General features: G+C 48.3%; 1 protein-coding gene across 2 annotated transcripts; it reads right to left on the reverse strand.

Annotated features, from left to right (window-relative positions):
* Nucleotides 1–508: 508 nt before the first annotated feature.
* On the reverse strand, nt 509–19,697 carry STK11IP (serine/threonine kinase 11 interacting protein). Of its 2 annotated transcripts, XM_021526269.2 has the most exons (24): nt 19,541–19,697; nt 19,241–19,443; nt 17,134–17,208; nt 16,811–16,906; nt 15,797–15,904; nt 15,518–15,589; nt 14,470–14,599; nt 14,197–14,300; nt 13,309–13,398; nt 12,299–12,340; nt 11,630–11,797; nt 11,245–11,326; nt 10,771–11,139; nt 10,398–10,588; nt 9,310–9,420; nt 8,381–8,576; nt 6,486–6,977; nt 4,888–5,003; nt 4,603–4,700; nt 4,243–4,421; nt 3,914–3,998; nt 3,363–3,445; nt 1,628–1,854; nt 509–1,345 (listed from the first exon to the last, which is right to left on the reverse strand). In XM_021526269.2, exons 1-24 carry the CDS (start codon nt 19,593–19,595, stop codon nt 1,205–1,207), a joined length of 3,513 nt encoding a protein of 1,170 aa, XP_021381944.2. In that variant the 5' UTR covers nt 19,596–19,697; the 3' UTR covers nt 509–1,204. The 2 variants fall into 2 exon arrangements, 1 of the variants encoding a protein (XP_021381944.2); XR_002465067.2 differs by lacking the exons at nt 509–1,345; nt 1,628–1,854; nt 3,363–3,445 and having other exon boundaries at nt 3,919–3,998; nt 4,243–4,353.
* Between the last annotated feature and the right edge of the window lie 253 nt (nt 19,698–19,950).

Consider the following 19,950-nt stretch of genomic DNA (forward strand, 5'->3'; position numbering starts at 1 on the left):
TCTTCACTGGGCAGGGACAGAGACTATGACATTAGCAAAGCCCTGGCCAGGCAGCAGCATTTTTTGAGCTGCATTTAACACTGTAGAGAGGTTGAGACAAGGTAAAGCCTCAAAGAACCTAGAGGCAGGCACTCTCACCTCCCCAGCCACACCAATAACAGCTCCTGAGAGAGGCAAGCCTCTGAGGGCCTGTACAGCCACTAAGCAGAGTGCTGGGCCTGAAAGGCCACAGGATGCCCACCTAAAGGCAACTGCCAATGGAGAACACCACAACCTGTACCTGGTGTCAGTCTAATCCTGTTTAGAACTTGATCCTTTGTTGCTGCTTGGAAGCCAGGAAGGTGGAAAAGATTAGCCTAGCAGTTCATTCACATCCACCCTGAACAGGACAGAGAGAATGGCCTGAATCTGGTAAGATGTTAGGGAACCCTTGAGGCAGCAGCAAAGCTAGTATGGAAGCCCTTAGAAAGACATTACAGCACTGCAAAAGAATGAAACAAGGAAAACATGACAATAAATATAAACTTTTATTATAATAGAAAATAGTAAAACTCATGTTAAAATAGACTCTTGCTTTTGGACTTCTCAGAAAAAGCCTAAGCCTTGGTTATACTTGCTGGTGCCGATCAAGGTCCTGACCCCTAAATAATGAGCAACACATTTCTGTGCTGAGAACCTCGAGGCTCATTCCTCCTAGTGACAGTGAAAGACTACAGCAGCAAACTGAGCCATGCCCCATCAGGCAGAGAGGTGAGGGCTCTCTGTGGGGTTGTGTACAACATGCTTCATCCCCTTGTGCAATCAGGTTCTGGTTTGAAGCAGGTAGCTTTAGGGAAACCACGGACAAGAAGGAGGGAGAGGAAAAAAAAATCATCAGCATATAATGCTAGCTGTCCTGAAACAGCTAAGAAAGCAGCAAATGCATCTGCCAGAAAAGGCACCTGACTGCCTTTGGGTAGCTTACACACTCATACAAGGAACACTCTCCACCTTCTTCAGTGGCCAGTCCAGTGCAAATAAATGACTGTGCAGTCTGAACCACCATGTGCTCCCCTCTTACTCACCAGAAGGGGCCAGGGGCAAGAGTAGAGTGGAAAGCAGAGGCCACAGGACATCAAGGTCAGATGGGAATGGGAGACACTTGTGCACCACTGCTGGCACAGCAGCACTTGACTCCAAGTCCCGCCTGCTCCAGCCACCAGGCTCACTCCAGCGCCTCATACACAGCCTTCTGGAGCTCGATTGAGAACATCTCCTCCCAGGGCCCACGGATCCACTCCACCAGCTCTACCAGGAGCTCAGGGCACTCTGTGCGGATGTGCCAAGTGCTCTCTAGCTTCAGTACCTGGCAGGGAGGAAAGGTAGAGAGGTGAATGAGCAGACTGGCCTCCAGGCACCAGTCAGCCCTGAGCCACCATCCCCCAGCACAGCTGCCGTCTCCTCCTAATTCCCCTGTGACCTCCTCCCTCTCTGCTGCCAGCAGTTGAGAGTCCCCTGCATGACTTCCCACTGTGCTCCCCCGCCCTAGGTTAGGACAGGAGATGACAGCCCCAAGTCATTCTTGCAGGAACAGGATCTGAGCACAGTCAGCCCCCAGTATGCTGACCCCATGACCGCTCCTGGTTACCTCATCGTAAAGCATCAGCTTGATATCACAAGGACAGAGGCGATAGGTTATGATACTGCTAATACTGGTGATTGGCTGCTTCTCCTTCAACTGGATGTTGCTCCTAGGAGGCATTTCTGCTTCATGGTCTTCATCCAAGGAGGGCTGCACCTGCCACTGGTGATTCTCTTCCAGCAGAAATAGCATGCTTCGGGTACTCAGCAGGGTCACAGGAAACGCAGATGCCCCTAAAAGGATATGAGGGAATAAGAAAGGCTTTGCTGAGAGCCTGAGTCACCATAGAACCAGCTTTGCTCTCCATTCCTTCCCTAGGGAAATCCTTTACAGCAGCGGGAACTTGGGTGAACGACTTTATCCAGCTTTCTGACTCAAGAGGGGACCAGGGTACTGAAATGTGGCTGGGCTTGATCAGCTTATCCAAGCTTGTTTCAGGAGCATGCACGTGAAAGACCACTGCCCAGCAAGGCTTGTCTAGCCCATGCCCTCAAGTGAGTCAGGAGAAGTCCCTTGAGTCCTTTGACCTCTTAATTTTACTACTCCCTAGTTAAAATTTGACAGCTGCAGCTCAAAGCCTGCCTTTTTTGGCAGGCCTGAATTTGTCTGGCTGCAGATATCTGATGGGTGGAACAGAGAGCACACATATAAAGTTTAATACCAAGTTGGGATGCATCATAAATATGACAGGAAATAAAGTAGTTTTGATAAACTTTAGGGAACATAAATATAATCCAGCTATTTCAGTGGATGCAAATTAAAAGCACGAGAATTTGGGAATAAGTTAGATGCACAGTAATGGGCACCATTAGCAAAACTGGCTGAGGTCACAGGGGATCACAAGCTGATGTAGCAGTATGTTGCTCTTCTCATCACATCTCACTCTTGGGAATTAGTAGGACTGTCAGAAAGGGGATGTTTAGTTAATCCTGTCTACTTGGTAATGAGATCTCAGCTGAACTGTGTCCAGTTTTGGGCACCATACTCTAAAAGAGGAAAAAACTGTAGAGTAAGAAAAATGCACTGTAAGTTCTCCCTCTCACATACTATTTGTTCAGCATGAGGACAGCAAGATATATACTTCCCACAGATTCCTTCTGATCCTCACACTCCTATATCTCCCCAGTGGTCAATGGTGACCAGGGGTGCAAAAGCTTAGCAAATTGGTCAGAATGTGATTAAGAGCTAGGTTGTTTTCTACAGTGTCTCAAGCTATGACGGCGCTGGAATTGTTCACTGAAGACTCAAACCCCAAGTTTAATACACCCGTCCCTCAGCAAGGCCTGGAACAAAACTTGAGGGGCTCCAGCAGGCTCCTCCTGTACTATCATCTCAGGTTTTGCACACCTACTGTTTTCCCAAATGAAGGAGCCTTTCAGCAACTCACACAAACAATCTGTTTTTATGACTCCTCATCTTTCCCTCAGATCAGGGCAATGATCCAGCCCTCAGATAATCTCTAGCTTCTCAAGCTGTCACCAAAACTGGTATGCAAGACCAGCTGCTCCCTAAAGCCTAGAAATCCATGTAGAAAAGGACTGAGAGATTCTCTGGATGTACAGAAGTATGCTGCTATTCCACACAACCCAAAACTACACAAGAACCCTCACTCATGCCCCCACCCTATTTCACTGGTGGAAAAAGGGCACAGCTCTTTTCCCTCAAACTGTACACTAAAATCACAAGCATGTAAGCAGACAGCACAATGTGTGGGACATCTGGCTACTGAAATCTCCTGTACCTTGGATGAGGTATGCTAGCAGGTAGAAGAAACAAGTGTCATCTGCAGCTTGAGAATCAGTGGTCTTGGAGTCCAGCAGAGGCCTGGAGGAGATACAACAGTGGGCTGGTAAGGAAGCACTCTAGGTTTGCTACTAGCTACTGTTCCCAGTCCTCTTGGGGAAGGGAAGAACCCATATCTCTTCAGATAATGCAAAGTACTCCCTCTCCTGGGTCCTCTGACTACCACCTTGCCAGCCAGGAGCCAAATGTGTCTTGCAAGTAAGAAGGCTGCCCTGTGCCTCCCACTTTTTCTCCCTCCATTATACCCCGGCTCCTCCACAAGAGCTGAAGTTGCCCCACCTGGCTCAGCCCCTGACAGCCCTTTGCCTGTTCACCCTCTGTGCAGCAGGCACTTGAGACAGCTGCCTTAAACCACTAACACAGGCCTGGCTGCAACTCCAGTAGTGCCTCCTTCTGTGCTACCCTGTTTCCAGCACCATGCTTCCAGGATCTGCTGGACAAGCAGACATCCCTTTCTACCTGAAATCCAAACCTCTCACAGGCTCTTACCATAGCCAATGTTGGGGATTCATTTCCACAATGGGGATTTCCTTCACCTTACTCCTGTGCTTAGCAGGCAGTTCTTGCATGAGATCTAAAGAGGGGGAGAAGGCAGGTTTCTTTTATTGCAAACCCAAGGGCAGTATGTAACAGTTCAGGACACTTCTCTACTGTTCAGAGAGGTTCCAAGTTATGATGGCAGTGAGATTCTCTCCCAGCTTTTTTAATGACCTGTCAAGAAGTCTATTTCCAACATATATCCAACATATGTCCTGATAGTTCCCCAAAACCAAATCTTTCAAATCCTCTCCCCCACGCCCCTACAGCCCTACTCTTACCTGTCAAGGTCTGCAGGAACTGGTCACAGCAGCTTTGGCTCCGGATCAGCAGATTGTAGGAAGTTTTTGGGTTCTCAAACTCCATTCGCAAGGTCTGGTGGCAGAGTCCCACTTCCAGATGAGAAATATCAGACAGGTAGTGAGAGTCATTCTTCTTCAGCCAGTCTGCAGGTTGTCCCCTAATCACAGAGCACAGCCCTCAGCTGCAGCAGGCTGCCCCATCTCCTCTCCCACATCAGGCTGCAGCAGGGGGTTTGCCAGAAGAGCCTGTGCATGTCACCACCCCACCACGGTAAGGGCAGCAAGGCTAGCACAGGCTGGCACTACCCATCACTCACAGACTTGCTGCACGGTCCTCACCTGATAGCTCCAGTGACTTCCAGAACATAAATCTTGAGATCAGAAGCAACCAGGATTGAGAGGAACTCTCCTGGCCGGCCAAACTTCACCATGACCACCTAGAGCACACAGAGGTGGGTCATAGTTCTGACCTGCCCCTTGACAGCTCATCCCCCCTGACAGAAAGGCCAGACTCAAAGACACTTCAGCTCCCTTCACATCCCAGAGTCTCTGAGATGCCACCTCAGTGCAGAACTCACAGGGTGGCAAGAGGGACAGCAGAAGAGTGGTGCTGTGAGAGCTCACCTTGAGGAAGCACTGGAACTCCTCAGCATTCTCCTCAAAAACTTCCATGTCCAGGTACAGCTTCAGGCGGTGATCCACTGAGCGGAAGTCCCTCACGTTCAGGACGCTGTTCACAGCTGAGGAGAGCAAAGGGCAGCAGTGACTCTGGGCACTGACCAGGGGCTGCCCGAGCAATCACACAGCACCAGGGCTGCAGTGCCACCCCCTCTGCACACCTGCTTCCATCAGTCTCTCCTCAAGACAAAGGGCCAAACCTGTGGGCTTTACAGGCCACAGGTCTCCATGTGGAGATAAAAGAGGAATTCATTGCTCCAACACTTGCTTTTTTTTTCCACATATACAAAGCTTTGGTCTAAGCCAAATTCAAACTGTGCTTGGCTGTTTAGTCACAGAAGGACACTACTTTGCTTCTGGATTTGGCAGGAGGACAATTCTTTATCACAAAGCCAGAAAGATATTTCTTATTTCAGCTGGTGTCAGCTCAGGTCAACTTTTTAACTGACTTTGACCATGGCAAGGTTAAAGGGGCCTAAGGAAGACACAAATAAAACTGCTAAAGAGTATAATTAGGTTTGTCATGAAATTGTATAGCCAAAAAATTTATACAACAGCCACAGTACTGCCCAAGAGTTCACACTTCCCAGCAAAGCCTGCTCTCCACCAGAAATGCTACACTAATCAACTACTCCTCACCAGGAATTTTCCATAGGCTCAGTTTTAGACTGGGACCTCACAATTTGACCCCAGAAAAGAGACTGCTTTATTTCTCATACTTTGACTGTATAAGACTGAACATAGCAACCTTAAAACTGTGATTCTACACTGACTCATCTTCTGAGGTACAGCAGTCTTGAAGGACTGGGGGAGACCTCTACAGATCAAGAAAACAATAGGCTGTAAGTCAGAACTACACTCAGCTGCAGTAGAGTCACTTGCTGGGCTAGAACAGATAACCTTCACAGCTCCTTTCCAACTTGTTATTCTGTAAATCATAAGCTGATACCCAAGCAAAGGCAGTCTGCTACATCAGAAATTCAAGGTCCTTCAGAAAAATCATTTGTGGATCTCCTGTCTTGCATGACAGCTCTCACACAGCCAGCATGCAGTCTCTCTTGAGCAGGTTTTGTTATCTGAAGCTCACAAAAAAAGTGAGGAAAGCACAAGCAACTCTAGAACCACAAAGCAGAGCCTCCTACAAGCACTGCAACTCACACTGCACTTAAGCCAAAGAATAAATACAGGGGAATTGTGCATACTATTCTCCAAAGGTAATGCTCCAGCTGGCAGCTCACGGATGCCACAGGAACCCAGTGTGTCCATAACTGAGCAATGCAGCTTCCAGAACAAGACCCTATTACTCAGAGTCTAAGCAATAATAAGTATTAGGAGCTGACTCATTTTTCCTAACCTTCAGGCATGAGGATTTAACAAAGAGGGGAATGAAAATCTCTGCTCATAAGAACCACGTTTATGGCTGCTTATACTTGATGTCCCCCTTCCCCATTAAACAGGAGGAAGTGTACCTTGCAAGCACCAGTGATAAAACCAGCAACAAGCTCTCAACACCCCTAAACCCTGCACAGCTTCCTCATACTCACAAGGACTGAGATTCCACGTTTCCTCGGACTCAGAGTTCAGAGAGAGCGTGGAAGGAGTGGGTCCCCGAGAACCACTGTAATGGTAGCTTCCCATCAGGCTGCCCCCGTTGGTGTCCGTGTGGCAGAGGGACAAGTGCTGGCTCCTCACGCCCTGCTCCTTCCCAGGGCCGCGCTCTGACCCGTGGCAGGCGGGATGAAGAGCGCTGTCAGGCTCGGCGCTCAGCTCCGGGCTCCTGGCGCTGTTGCTGGTGTCTATCTCCGAGCTGTCCTCCCCACCAATGTAGAACTTCCTGCTCTCGCTGGCCAGGACAGATGTTTCCTCTGGGCCCTCCTGCTGGCTGCCTCCCTCCAGCACAGAGTCTGACAGGTCCTCACTCGTGCTGTCGGCACCAGGTGGCAGAGGTGTGCTGGAGCACTCCTCTGAAGGCAGAATGACCACATGGTCACTGGAACAACTGGGACAGGCTATGGGCTTACCAGCTGCTGCAGGACCTGTGAAAGATTTTGTCAGGTGTAAAGAAAAGCCAGAACAGTTCTCCCTAGCAGGATTTTACTTCCCCCCGCCTCCTCTGCAAACCACAAACCCTCCCTTTTCAAAGTAGAGAATAGTTACAGTCTGACTTGAGCAGCTTGTTGAGCAATTTGTTCAGAAGCATATCCTATATACCTCCCCTCACAAATCAACCAGAAATTCTGGATCAGTGCCACATGAAATAGTTCTGCTCAGATTTAGGGTGCCCAGTGTGTGCTGTGGTTGCAACTGAAACTGTATCAGGGCTTTGTCTCATGACTTTCCTCCACTTCACATCTGCAAGTGCTCACATAATCTTGGAAGCCCAAGCTCATGACCAGTCAGTCCAATCTTCCTTAGCCACCTCCATCCCCAGCACACTGTGTCCCTTCCCCAGCTGTCCTCATCCCTTCTGACACTGATTCCTGTTGCTCCTTTCACCCACAACAGAACAGACTCCCAGCTGGATCATGGGATTCCCATTATTATGGCAGGGAGAAGAAAGTATCCTAGAGTGGAGAAAAGTGCTGCAACCAGGACAGCAGTTCTGTGTTTACTGCAGTACTTCAATCCCAGGATACTTTGTCAAACAGCATTTTTTCAGCTATGGCACTCCCCACTTCAAATATAAACTGAGCTTCAAAAAACACAGCAATCAGAAGATGCCTACTCAGGACTAGCCACATCTCATCTGAAATACCACATCTAGTTTTAAACAGCCAAAGAAAAATGTGGACAAATGGGAAAAAGTACAAAGACTGGCAAGAAACTGAATGTATGAGATATGACTGACAAGTAAATTATCTAGAGAGTTAAGCTTATTTAGTCTAGAGGACAGAAACCAGGAAAAGCTGACAGGGGGGAAAAATGGCCCTCAAGTACAAAGAAAGGAATAAATTGCTCCTCTGAAGTGGTAGCAAGAGTGGGCTTAAGATCACAGACACAGAGACTTAGACTAGGGTTCTGGTTGTTTTTCTGATGTCTAACAGCCAGTTTCACCTGAAATACTGATGCAGATTCCCTGGAAGCTACCATTAGCAAAAGCTCTTCAGAACAAATAAAGTCTCTGTGGCAGAACTGACTACATGACCTTTAAGTCCTCTCCCAGACTTCAGTTTCCAGCACCCTTCTGTTCCCCCAGGCCACCCAGAACAGGAGCGCTGTTTGCGTAACCTTAAACCAGTGGTTTATTCCTGCTAGGAAACAAGGCAGACTTTTCCCAGTCCAAGTAGGCCAAGTGAGAGTTCATCCCACAATAGGTTTTAAATTCCAGTACAGACAACACATCTCCTATACATTCCATGCTCTGCACCACAGCTGCCACTCTGGAAGTCTGCCTGGGCATTAATTAGCAAACATCCTTCTTCTGGGCACTACAGCCTACCTTGATCTGAGGCAACTAGAGTCTCCAGGATTTTGGTGTCTCCAAGCTCTGAAGAATAGGAACCTTGATGCCAGGGTGGCAGGGACTGTGAAAACTCCTGCTTGCATTTCAGGCACTGGAGCTTCATGCATCCCTTCTCTTGGTCCTGATTTTGCCGATTCTCCTCAACAGCTGGGGACAACACTTCAAGGATACACTACAAATAGCAGCACAGGGAAAAGGATGCTATCAGGTAGCTATGACTGTCCTAATGAAAATCAAGCTTCTGACACCAGCAAGTCTTTTCACATGCCTCACTATAGCACTTCAGAGTGCAAGGGGTGCAAGAACATTTCCCAGCTGTGCAAGACTTGTCAAGGGCATGGAGCTTCACTGCAGTAGACCAAGGCAACTGGTTTTTGCAGGTCTGTGCCTGAGAGCTACATACTGACAGGCTCCCTCTGGAACTCTGATCTCAAAGGTCCTATCTATTTGTGTCTTGTCTCTAACAACTTGTTTAAATGTACTTAAGTAGTATCTTGAGAGAAAGGACTGAATTAGAGGCCAGAGTCCCTACAGCAGCTGTGTGGACATAGCACTGACATTCACTGTTCAGAGGACCAAGCACAGGCCAGCACATCACTCAGCACCCACAAAACATGACATTGCATGTGCACAAGTAATGATCACTAGCTTGACTGCAAACTTTTCATCCCAAGAGGGAGAAAACTGCAAGACTCTCTCCTTGAGAACAACGTTTATGCTACAGGAGCTCCACTGCCCATGGCCACGCTCACAGGGCCCTCCACAGGTCATCTGTGCAAAGAAGAAATCCCAACAAGCCAGACACGGGCAGCAGGTGCTCACGTACTCTGAGAACAGCAGCCCTATGCTGGCTGGAAGAATTCAGTGTCCTGCAGTAACACTGCCCCCTCCCCAAGCCTCCCCACCTGCAGACACTGCTCGGGGCAGTCGTCAAGCACCACATATCTGCGCTTCTGCCGGTCCTTGCGAATGTAGCTGAAGTGCAACGTGAGGACAGGGAAAACTCGCTCCAGGTCCTGCAGGAGACAGAAAACACCCTTTCTAGGATGAGGGAGAAGCTTTCACAGACCACATTTGCTTGCAAACAGCTGAAATGTGGCCATACAAGCACTTAATTTAGTGCATCCTAAGCATCGCTCCACAGCTGATAGCATTTGGGAGTCTGGTAAAATGGGCAGAAATAAATAAACAAGTATAAAGCTAGTAAGTGCTGGCAAGACTTGCACTGAGTACTTGCAAAATTGCATGAGTACTTGAAACTTAAAACAATAATTCTCAAGGCCTAGAACAAAGCATTTTGAACAAAACACCTTTTCCAAGAAGGTATTTCAGAAGAATATCAAACCACAAACATTCAAAAAGGCACAAGGGCAGGATTTAAAAATGAGTTGGAGCTTTTAGAGAAAAAAGAATTAGAGAAACCTGTGAATATGTCTGTATAGAGACTGAATGTTAAAATCTTACCACAAGGAAAAGGGGATTTCCAAACTCCCTTTCTAAAGAACCACAAAAGCTAAATAGGGCTGGTAATGCTAAAGTGTGCACCTAGAGCAGATGGCAAACTGCCCACTCAGCTGCCAGGAGCTTTTTAAACATCATACAAGGCTCTGTGCTGCTCTAGAAACAATGCAATCCACAAAGAGTACTCCAAGGCCAGGGTGATAACCCAGCAAGGAATGGATAGGAAGGTTATCTCCATTTCATTTAAGTTCCTCTTGAGAAGTCTCTCATTCCTCCACACTAAAACAAGTCCAGCCATTGGCTTTAAATTTCCAGTTTTGGAGATTTGGTGATGGCTTCTGCTACCCTACTTCAGGTAGTCTAAGCAATACAGATGCCACTAGATACATGTGCATTGGGTTGAAGGAATGCTCAATCAGGCTTTGTAGGAGCTAGGAAAACACCCGCAGGATTCTCAACGGGAGCCCAACTCCAGAATGCTGCCATACACAGGGAGTAAGATGATAAAAGCTCACAGAGAAGTGTAACTCACCATCCTCTTCCAGGTCAACTCAGAGGTCTCCACATTCTTTAGGCATTTCAGTTCCAGCTTGTGGAGGACTCTGGCAGCCTTCAGTTCCACCTCAATCACATGCTTAGCTGTGACTCGCAGGAAGATCCAGTCTGGCTCTGGGTCCCCTTCACCTTCTATTTGGCTCACCAGCACTGGCTGGCACAGGTCCACTGCCAAATAAAACACAGTACAGGTCAGTACAGGCAGCAGGCCTTCAATCCTGCTGGACACAAGTCCTTAGTATTCCCACAATACTAGGCATCATGATACAGATTCAGAGACAAATCACATTGATTAATCTATTTTGTTGTAATCCAAACCCTTAAAAGCAGCAGTGAAAGGACCTGTTTACCTTCTACCTTATCCTCTTCTTCCTCTCCAAGCATTAGCTCATCTGCCTCCTCTTCTCCCCCCTGTTCTCCTTCCATAGGCTCATCCAGCTGTACTTCAGGCTCTTCCTCCTTTGCAGTGTCATCCGAAGGAGGAGAGGATCTTTCTTCCTGGGATACCTGGGGCTTTCCTTGCTCTGGGTCAGAGCTCTCACTCTGCAAGTTCACTGCAGCAGGCCTGCCTGTGATCTCATCTGCAGAACGGCTGCGGGACATGACAGGCGCTTGGTCATGCTCCTCCAGGTGTCTCTTGTACTGCAGCCAGTCAGCACCAAAGCGATCCCTGAAGCTGGCCAAGCGCTTCATCTCCTTCTGATGCTCTAGGACCAGACCTGCAAAAAGAAAACTGGGGAAGTATGAAGGTAGTCACCAGGCCAGAGCACTCTTACTGTGGGCAGTTTAGCTGCTATGTTATTAAGGAAAACGACAAGCCTCACCAGCAGAGAGGGGTAATGCCTGTGGCTCATGTTCTGTGTCACTTGGCTCTGAAATACTTGCTCTGCGCACTTTGACTTTTCCCTGGAAAAAAAACAGGATAAAAGTAGTTGTGAGAAACTAGAACAATGAAAACAGCACCTGGTGAGGGGCTCTGCCAAGCTGAAGGGTTTATAGCTGTTACAGTGTAGGGACACACCTGGAAACACTTGTGAGGGTATATGAAGATTAATTTTAAAGCCCCTTCCTAACACACAACAGTGTAGAGGCTCACTAACCACGCAGTCAGTACCAGACCACATCTCACTGCAGAAGGCTTTCATGTCAAGGCATCCCCTTCACCCAACATGCCAGCTACATGGCTAAGAAGCTATGTCAGTCCCAGACCTTGCTTTTCTTTCGAGGGACCCTGACGGCCACATTCTCTGATGGGGACTGACTGTCGCTGAAGTCTGCAGCACAGGAACTCTCCAGTGCACTGCGGTCCAGTGCAGTCTTCTCTGAGGTAGAAGTGTGGATGGACTGGGACACACTTTGCACAAGTCGTGGAAGGTGCTAAAGCAAGAAAAATAGAGTATTTCCAGCTCAGTGCAAAGGACAGATAAGGTAACCAAGCCACAACTCAGGCTGACAACTTTCCTGCTCCTCACCCCAAGCTTTCACCATCTCAGTCAAAACACTGACAACAGATCTTGCCTGATTGATTGGATTGTTTATCACAACCACTCTCATTTACCTCATTCTCTGCCTTTCTTAAAAATAGCAGATGGGAAACTGATAACTATTTTGCTGACATGTAGTGCAAGTGTCAAGTACCATACAGTACCTGAAGAGGAAACAGGCAAGGCTCCAAGTCCTGCAAGGCTACAAAAGCCAGAATAAATTACACTGGCCAGTTCCAACAATTATTAGGGATCAGCGTGAACTGAGACAAAATTATCTGTGTCAAAGTCAAGTTAGGCCATAAAGATTTAATAGGACACATGACAACACAAAAACCTGTCAGAGTTCCCAGTCCCAAAGCCAGTAAGATCAGTTTTTAACAATTATACTTACCATTAGGTCTGAGGAAGAGAGTGGCTCCCCGTCCAAGAAGAACTGTAATTAGAGACCCATTTGCAGTCAGATTCCATTTGGCTGGCACATACTCAGGACAACTTCTGCTGACTCCTACTTCCCTTCAGGCCACCCAAGGGTGGGATCCCTGGCAAAAAAACTGCAAAGAAACAACCCTGTTCCTGCCTATCCACCACTCCTTTAGTTGTAGCTACCTGACCTAACAGCATAAAAGGCCAGAAGGGACTGTTGTGGTTTTCCTGTTTACAGACTTCAGAACTTCCAGAAACGTATCCAAGACAGTTCACGGAAGAGATACAATGGATTATTCTATAACAACTCAAATTGTTTTGAAAGGTACTCACTTTCACCTCAAAGCCTGTATCCTACTTCTAGCCTGACTCCACACAGCTTCCAGTAATTTCAGCTCAGGGAAACTTTTTCCAAGATGCAGTTTGAAGACAATGAATCCAGCCATTTGCCACTAACATGAAGGGCAGACCAGCTCTGGAACACCTTTGACCCTTAGCAAGTAAGTTCATTTTGCTAAATTGCCAGAACACTGGCTTTGCTGGCTTCTTTATTTGAAATCAGATTACCAAGAACTGACTTTAGCACTGGAGTGTAAGGGAACAGTAAGGACACCTGACTGAGAGCATAGTGAAGGAGACAAAGAGGTGGCCATGGCTGCTGTAGCACATACTTTGTTTTGGTAAGGTGGGCAAAGACTCTGAATTCCTGCTTTGCACAGTCCAGCTACATCGTTACTATCTAGCATGAACAGAGTAAAGCTCCATCAGTGAGCAAAACTGAAGAAGTTTTGAGGTGTTGCAAACCTGAGATCAGTATTCAACTCTGTGCTGGCCAGCACATCATGTAAAAATTTAAGGTTAAACCACAACACAGCTGGAATAAAACTGCAAGTTTCTTTTCCCTCATTTCCCTCATTTGCCCTGAATGTTAGAACACCCTATGCCTTCAACAGAAGGGGCAGAGTGGCTAATACTCACATTGGAGAAGGCTGCCCTGGGAGACACATGGACAAGGGCTGCAGATCGGTGATTTTGATGGAACCATATCGGGTTTCCCTCCAAATGCAGCTGGGTGAGGGAAACAGACAAGTTGTTACTAGAAGCAATATTCTCTACCCCAGTCTATCCTGCCTGCAGGCTCCAGTCTTTCTCTCTGCTTCAAGAAATATCCTTGCAGTGGAACAGTTATCAAGCCAGGAGAGGACTAGGCTTTTAAAATGCTTCTTGAAATTAGTTCAGCAAATAGAGAAGCAGATTAAAGTGCCTCCTACTCATGACCTAAATCATTATGAGCTTTTTCAGTACTAACTCTGAGAAGTGTTGAAAGAACAGTCTTTTGTAGGCCCAGAGAAGCTGTAGATGTCCCATTACTGGAGGTGTTCAAGGCCAGACTGGATGCAGCTTTGAGCAACCTAGTCTAGTGGGAGGTGTGTCCCTGCCCATGGCAGGAGGGTTGGAACTAGATCTTTGAGGTCCCTACCAACTGAAACCACCCTCTAATTCTATGATCTTCCTTCACAAGCACTATAGTGACTGCCGTGCTCCTTCAGACTTCTCTGAACACACAAATCCACAACAGCATTATGGGAAGATCTTTACTGAACTTGACAATATTAAAATCAGAAAGGATAAGCAAGGAAGTGGGGATGAATATATAAAAAATGGTTAGCTTAGGAAGGGCCACTAAAAATGAAGGCTGAAAGACAGCTGTCTGTGTAAGGCTCCCCTATCAGTTTCCTGCAATAAAATTAAATGCTGAAGAGTTGAACTTATCTTTCAAAACTCTCTGGTTACCACAAAGTTTCCATCTTGCACACCCTGACCATGAAATCCCTAATTCACCAACCCATCAGGCGCTATGCTTACTTTTTTTAAATAGTGCAGAGTGGACAATGGTGCCAGCTGGGCATGTTCCAGCAGCAGGTTATAGGCCACATCCAGGTGTTGCAGATTCACAAGCTGTTCCACCCCTGTGAACAAAGCAAGAAGCCATCAGCATGCCAGACAACATAACTTAGGAACCTTCCCCAAAAGCAAACCCTAGTAAAATTAGTTGTGCCCAAGATTTCAAGTTCTGTCTGCTCTCAAGAATGACCGGAAGGCTTCAAACTCAGAAATGCTTCTCCCTTGTGGGCTCACCATTAATGCTGTCGAGCTCATTGTTGCGCAGGATCAGAGTCACCAGCTTGGATCGGCTGAAGATGCCAAGGTTTGGCACCTTGGACAGGAAGTTGTATGCCAGATTGAGGTATTCTAGCTCTGTAAGGGTCTGTTCAGAGACAAGAGCAGCATTGGATCAGTTGGGACCTTATCTCAAAGCCTGGCCCTGAACTCAAGGCAGAGCACTAGCTTCTACCATTTTTTTCATCCCAACAAGGTCAACCAACAAGTGAGTTTCTTTAGACTGCTTCTGCAGGAAGAGTTCAATGTTCACATTGGGAGTGGTTTATTTAGGGGCACTCAGCATCATCTGACTGTTTTACACAATAGGATAGGACTGGACATCCTGCATCAGCAAAAGGAGTGAACTACCAAAAAAACCCCTTTCGTACCTTTGTAAAGATGATGGGGAATGATACATGGTGAGCCCCACCAACTCCATGGAAATTTGTTTCATAGCTTTCCTTCAAAGAAGCAGATTGAGCCCAGCAAAGCATGGATTTCACTGCTGTTCCCCAGAAACTTAAGTGCCATTGTGATGGACTATTCCTTTTCTAGAGTAACTGACTGATTTCTGAGAGCAAGAAGTAAATGCTACTGGCAACTTGAACAAACTGAACAGTAAGCTTCTACAGCCCCATGCCTGGCTACATAATTCTCACCTGCTGCACAGATTACAGCAAAGTCCTGGCCACAGTGGAGTGCCCACCCTGTGAGGGGCTGTACACACAGAGTATCCTGTGTGTATCAGCACATTTACCACTCAGATATGCTGGACTGCCAAGTGACAACTAGAGGTAACTCTGTCTTAGAGGCGAGAAATGCTGCCTTCTCTGCTTCAGTGGCACTCGGACTGCACATACAGGACAATGGTTTCCAGGCTGCAAGCACTAATTCTAAGCTACACCACATCTGTGATTTCTTTTATTATACCTCACCTAGCAGAAATGCGATGTCAATGATTATGGAATTTTAGCAGTATCCTCTGTATAGGAGGAAACTCTGCTGGTCAGCCCAAAATACTCACCGTTAAGTAGTGTTCACAATCCTGGATCTTGTTGTGACTCAAATCCAAGATCCTCAGAGCATTCAGTAATTGCTGAGGGACAAAAAGATACTAGATCAGATCCTACAACTGTCTCTGTTACAGCATGAAAAGCCTCTCCTGCTGGGAGAGGCCAGCAAAATTATCATTGCCTGCTTCCTCCCACCCAGAGCTAGCAGCATCGGTAACAGAAGGCCTGGCTCTTGGCTGTGATCATCTCCTCTCTTCTCTGCAGCCATGCAGGAAGGATGCCCCACTCACCAGTGAGTCATCCAAGGCAGTGATTGAGTTATAGCCGAAGTTCACAGTCTGCAGTTCCAACCATGGGAGAGCACAGCTCAGATCTCCACCGCATGCTGAAATTATTTCCTAGGAGGAAGAGAGGAGCCATACCTTGGTGAGTACTAGCTGTTACAGTAAAAGCAGATGAACACAGGAAAACAGTCTAGAAGGCGGCTGACATACTGTGCTTTACAGACCTTGTCTTGCTTAGAGAGGCAGTGACTTTGATGCCCCTAATTCAAGTATTTGGAGGTGGTGGGAATCCCATGGCCAGATATTTAGAAAGAAAGGAGATGCTTTTGTTTCCTACTCTGAAGTGGCAATAGTTAACCTAACGTGTTAGATTTCTTAGGCTCAGAACACTAAGCACAAAGATTCATGCTAACAAAATCATTTTCAGGCCTCCCTCAAACAAAAGCAAGATACTTGTATCCTGACAGATAATAAAAGTTCTGCAAGCACTCCCTACCATCAGCCCCTGTTGTCCAGTGGGTGTCTGCTTCTACATCCCAGAGAGAAGCCCAGAGGCCCATGGCCAGCACAGAACACGCTACTCAGTTCTTCATGGCTAGAGCTTGCCTTCATGTCTCAGATTGCTGGGCAGCAGTGCAGGTAAGACACTGAAGCACAGCATTTCCTCTGGCAATAAGCTCTAAAAAGGCTGCTGAGGTACAATGAAATAAACCCTGACCAGCTGCAGGCCTTGAATGTGGAAACAGCCAGATACACAGAGCTGTCAGACCTAGCTGACACAAATGTTGCCTAGAACCAGAAATTCTCAAGCAGCTAAAGAGAAAATTACAGAGCACATGTGCTTGGCAAGCAGAGAATCTTTCAAAACTGCTTTCACAGAAGAAGGGAGATGAAGCCATACAAAACATGAATGAATAGAAGGGCTAACACTGTCTCCTACATCTTCCCTGTGTAAAGACTATAGGATCAAGACAACCTTTCTCTTGTAATTTACTCCATGAGCTTTGTAGAGACACTCACCTCCAGTGTACTGATACATTTGCAGCAGGTTAGAGATTCCAGCTGAGAATAGACAAATCGCAGTCCCCGGAGGCAGTGTGGAGGGACAGACCTCAACTGCAGCAGTGATGAGAAAGTAAGAACAACAGACATCAAACTATTACAGTGGTGGAGCAGATCCAAGTTTTATCCCAAGCAAATATTGCAGGAGTTGACTCTTAGCCTTTCAGGGAAGCCACAAAAGCCTACCCAGTTTTTAGGAGTAGAGGCATTCTGCAACCACAAAACTAGCCAAGAAAACCCAAACAGCAAGACTCAAAACCACTCCTGCCATCTATACTTACTTCCAGATGCCGGAGGGACTTGAAAGGGAAGATCTTCACAGCAGATTGCAAAACACAGTTTGGAACATGAACAAGCTGGAGAAATGAGAATAGAAGTCTCATTGATTTGTCCTACATTACTACCTACCTAATGCAGCAACTGAATGGGCTGTCCCTCCAGCTCGGGTAACCCCTTATAAGACCTCTCCCAGTGCTGGTAGTGGCACTGTCTCCCCAGATCCATAGTACCATAGAGGTCACAGAGAATAGTACCTTAGCAAGTGTGGTCTGCCAGCCCAAAGAGCTCCTCTTCATCTCCCCTGCCCACATGGCTACACTACTTTCAGCACCACTGGGAGGTCTGACAGCTGGATTCCTCATCAGCTACAACCAGCAAATCTAATAAAGACAAAACTAACTGCTGGAGGTATGTTTATCAAGCAACTGAGTAGAACTAGCACTCTGGTGGAAGATGTGCATGTGCATTTCACCACAAGAGGCCAAATAAGGCAAATCACAAGCAGATACAATGGTTTCCAAGGCACTGTTAGTGTTAGACTGAAGTGGCTGCAAACCTCCACTTTGTATTCCGTAGTGCAGCCACAGGCCCTTTCAGCACAGGGCAGTTAGGCTGTGTTCATGTACCATAAAGCAGCCTATTAAAACCACCCTCTAATGCTTTCTACGGACAGTGCATAAACAGTATTTCTGGCTGCTACTGAAAGTGAGTAATGAAGTAGTTACCACTTCTACTGTAGACAGCAAAGTACAACTAGAAAGACCATCTCTGCCAGTTACATATACACTCACACAGAAGTGACTCATCAGATGCAGAACAGACATCCTAAGGCCTCATCACCACTACTGCTTCCACAGCTACAGCCCTGCCAGGAATGCATCACTGCCCACTGCCTGCCAGCACTAATGCTGCACATTGAACAAGAGCATTTGTAATGGGAGCTTGCACTCGCAAGCTCTAATGACCAGTTCTAGCAAAGTTTATTTCAGATGCCATTCTTGCTGTGTGTCTTGATCATCTCCTCTCCCTCCACTGTCTTAAAAATCTGTCAGGCTGATATAAAGTATTTGCTTTTCCAAGTAAACCAGTTACCAGACACCAATGGGCAGCTTCCCCTTCTTTAGAGGCTGGTTGCAGAGGGAACACATTTTCTAGTGAACAGGAGCACTTACCACAACATCCTTCTGATTGCAGTGTCCCTCCCTGCCTCCTCTGGCCGGGAGATCCATGTTTCTCCACAGACTCAGAGCCACACTCTAATCTCCTCACTCACTACACTCTTACAAAATCCTCCCAATAGCATTCTGATACTTCTCCACTCTTAGAGGGAAAACACATTTTTAAAGACATCACAGAGTCTAGTGCTCAGCCTCAATACCTTTTGAGCCCCAGTCTAGAACCCAAACCAGCTGCTAATGCCTCTTCCCCTTCCAGGCTCCTTTCACCTCTTCTACCCACCCAGCATGTCTCAGTGCAGAGTAGAATCATGTGCAGCATCACTGCATATGCCACCTTCCAAAAACCTCTCTGAAGAATTTCTTGATCTGCAGTTTTATCTTTACTACAGCTTCTTTACAACAGCCTATTTATTGTTAAAATTAATGAGGATACATTACTAGAAATATCCTGTGCTGTGAAAATGATCAACCAGAAGCACTGCTCAGGCTGCCGAAGTAAGCAGCAGCCTCGGTGCGTAGAACATCTGACCCCTCTGCTCAAGTTCCCTGGCTCCGCGGCCTTGGGCACATCAATCATCACTTTGGGAGCACTCAGCTGTGCTCAGATGCCACATACTGCCTGAATTGCTCGAGCCCTTGAGGAAATAATCATTTCCCCAACAATGACAACACCCTACCAAGGTCAGAACTTCATTAACACCTGCTGCCCCCATTTTTAACTCTGAGAAACTTTCCGCTGAGTTGCACGGCTGATCCTAGGTAAGCAGCTATAGACTATCGTGCTAAGCAACGCAGGAGCGCTGGGAGAACCCTCTGACCCACGGAGCCTGCACGTCACACGGGGACAATGGGCACCAGAGGAGGCTGCTCTGAAGCCGTGCCTCCACCTCCACTGGCCGGCCCTGCAGCACCCCGGCCCCGCTGTACGGACCTTCAGAGAGTGAGTCTTCTGCAGGACGTCGAAGAGGAACTGCGCCTGGAGGATGGCGGCTGTCTCGGCGGGGTGCGAGGGCAGCGCCACGAAGCCGCGGTTCTGGTTGCGGGAGCCCAGGTGCTGTTCGAAGACCTGCGTGAGGTGCTGCAGGGTGGAGGTGAGCAGCGTCAGCGTGCTGGAGCCGTCCAGGACGAGGTCCCCTGCAGGAAAGGGAAAGGACGGGGAGGCCGTGAGCGTCCGCACACCGGGGGCACTGACACGACCCGGCCAGCGAGGCCCGCGGCGGCCGCCGCTCACCGGCGTCCTGCAGCAGCCGCGCCAGGCCGTGCACCAGCGTCTCCGCCGCCGCCATCTGCAGCGAGGAGGCCGAGGCGAGCCCGGCCCGGTTCGGCACGGCCCGGCACGGCCGGTCCCGCCGCCGCTCCGCCGCTCTTCCGCGTTACCGCCGAGGCGCGCCCTTCCGCCGCACCAGCGAGGCGGCCGCCGCTCACATCCGGTTGCCATGGAGCCCGCCCCAGCGTCCCCCTCCCGCTCGGCGGGGCCCTCGCCCCCCGGCCCCCGCCCCGCCGCCGCCCCGCGCCGCCGCCCCGCAGCCCCCCCGGTAAGCGGCGGAGGCCCGGCAGCGGCGGCGGTCGGCGCGGAGCGGGCCGGGCCGGCGGGAGGCCGGGGAGCAGCGCCGCCCGCCGCCGGCGCGGCACGGCACGGCA

This window comes from Lonchura striata, chromosome 8, assembly GCF_046129695.1.
Source record: "Lonchura striata isolate bLonStr1 chromosome 8, bLonStr1.mat, whole genome shotgun sequence".
NCBI lineage: Eukaryota > Metazoa > Chordata > Aves > Passeriformes > Estrildidae > Lonchura > Lonchura striata.

Bases quoted from the DNA above. Each gene is read 5' to 3' on its own strand.
- STK11IP (XM_021526269.2), bottom strand. From the start codon at position 19,595: ATGGCGGCGGCGGAGACGCTGGTGCACGGCCTGGCGCGGCTGCTGCAG. The intron at 6,978-8,380 runs GTAGGCTGTAGT...AATCTTTCACAG, and splicing joins TCTAGTTGCCTCAGATCAAG to GTCCTGCAGCAGCTGGTAAG. The intron at 3,446-3,913 runs GTAAGAGCCTGT...TATCTCCTCCAG, and splicing joins AATCCCCAACATTGGCTATG to GCCTCTGCTGGACTCCAAGA.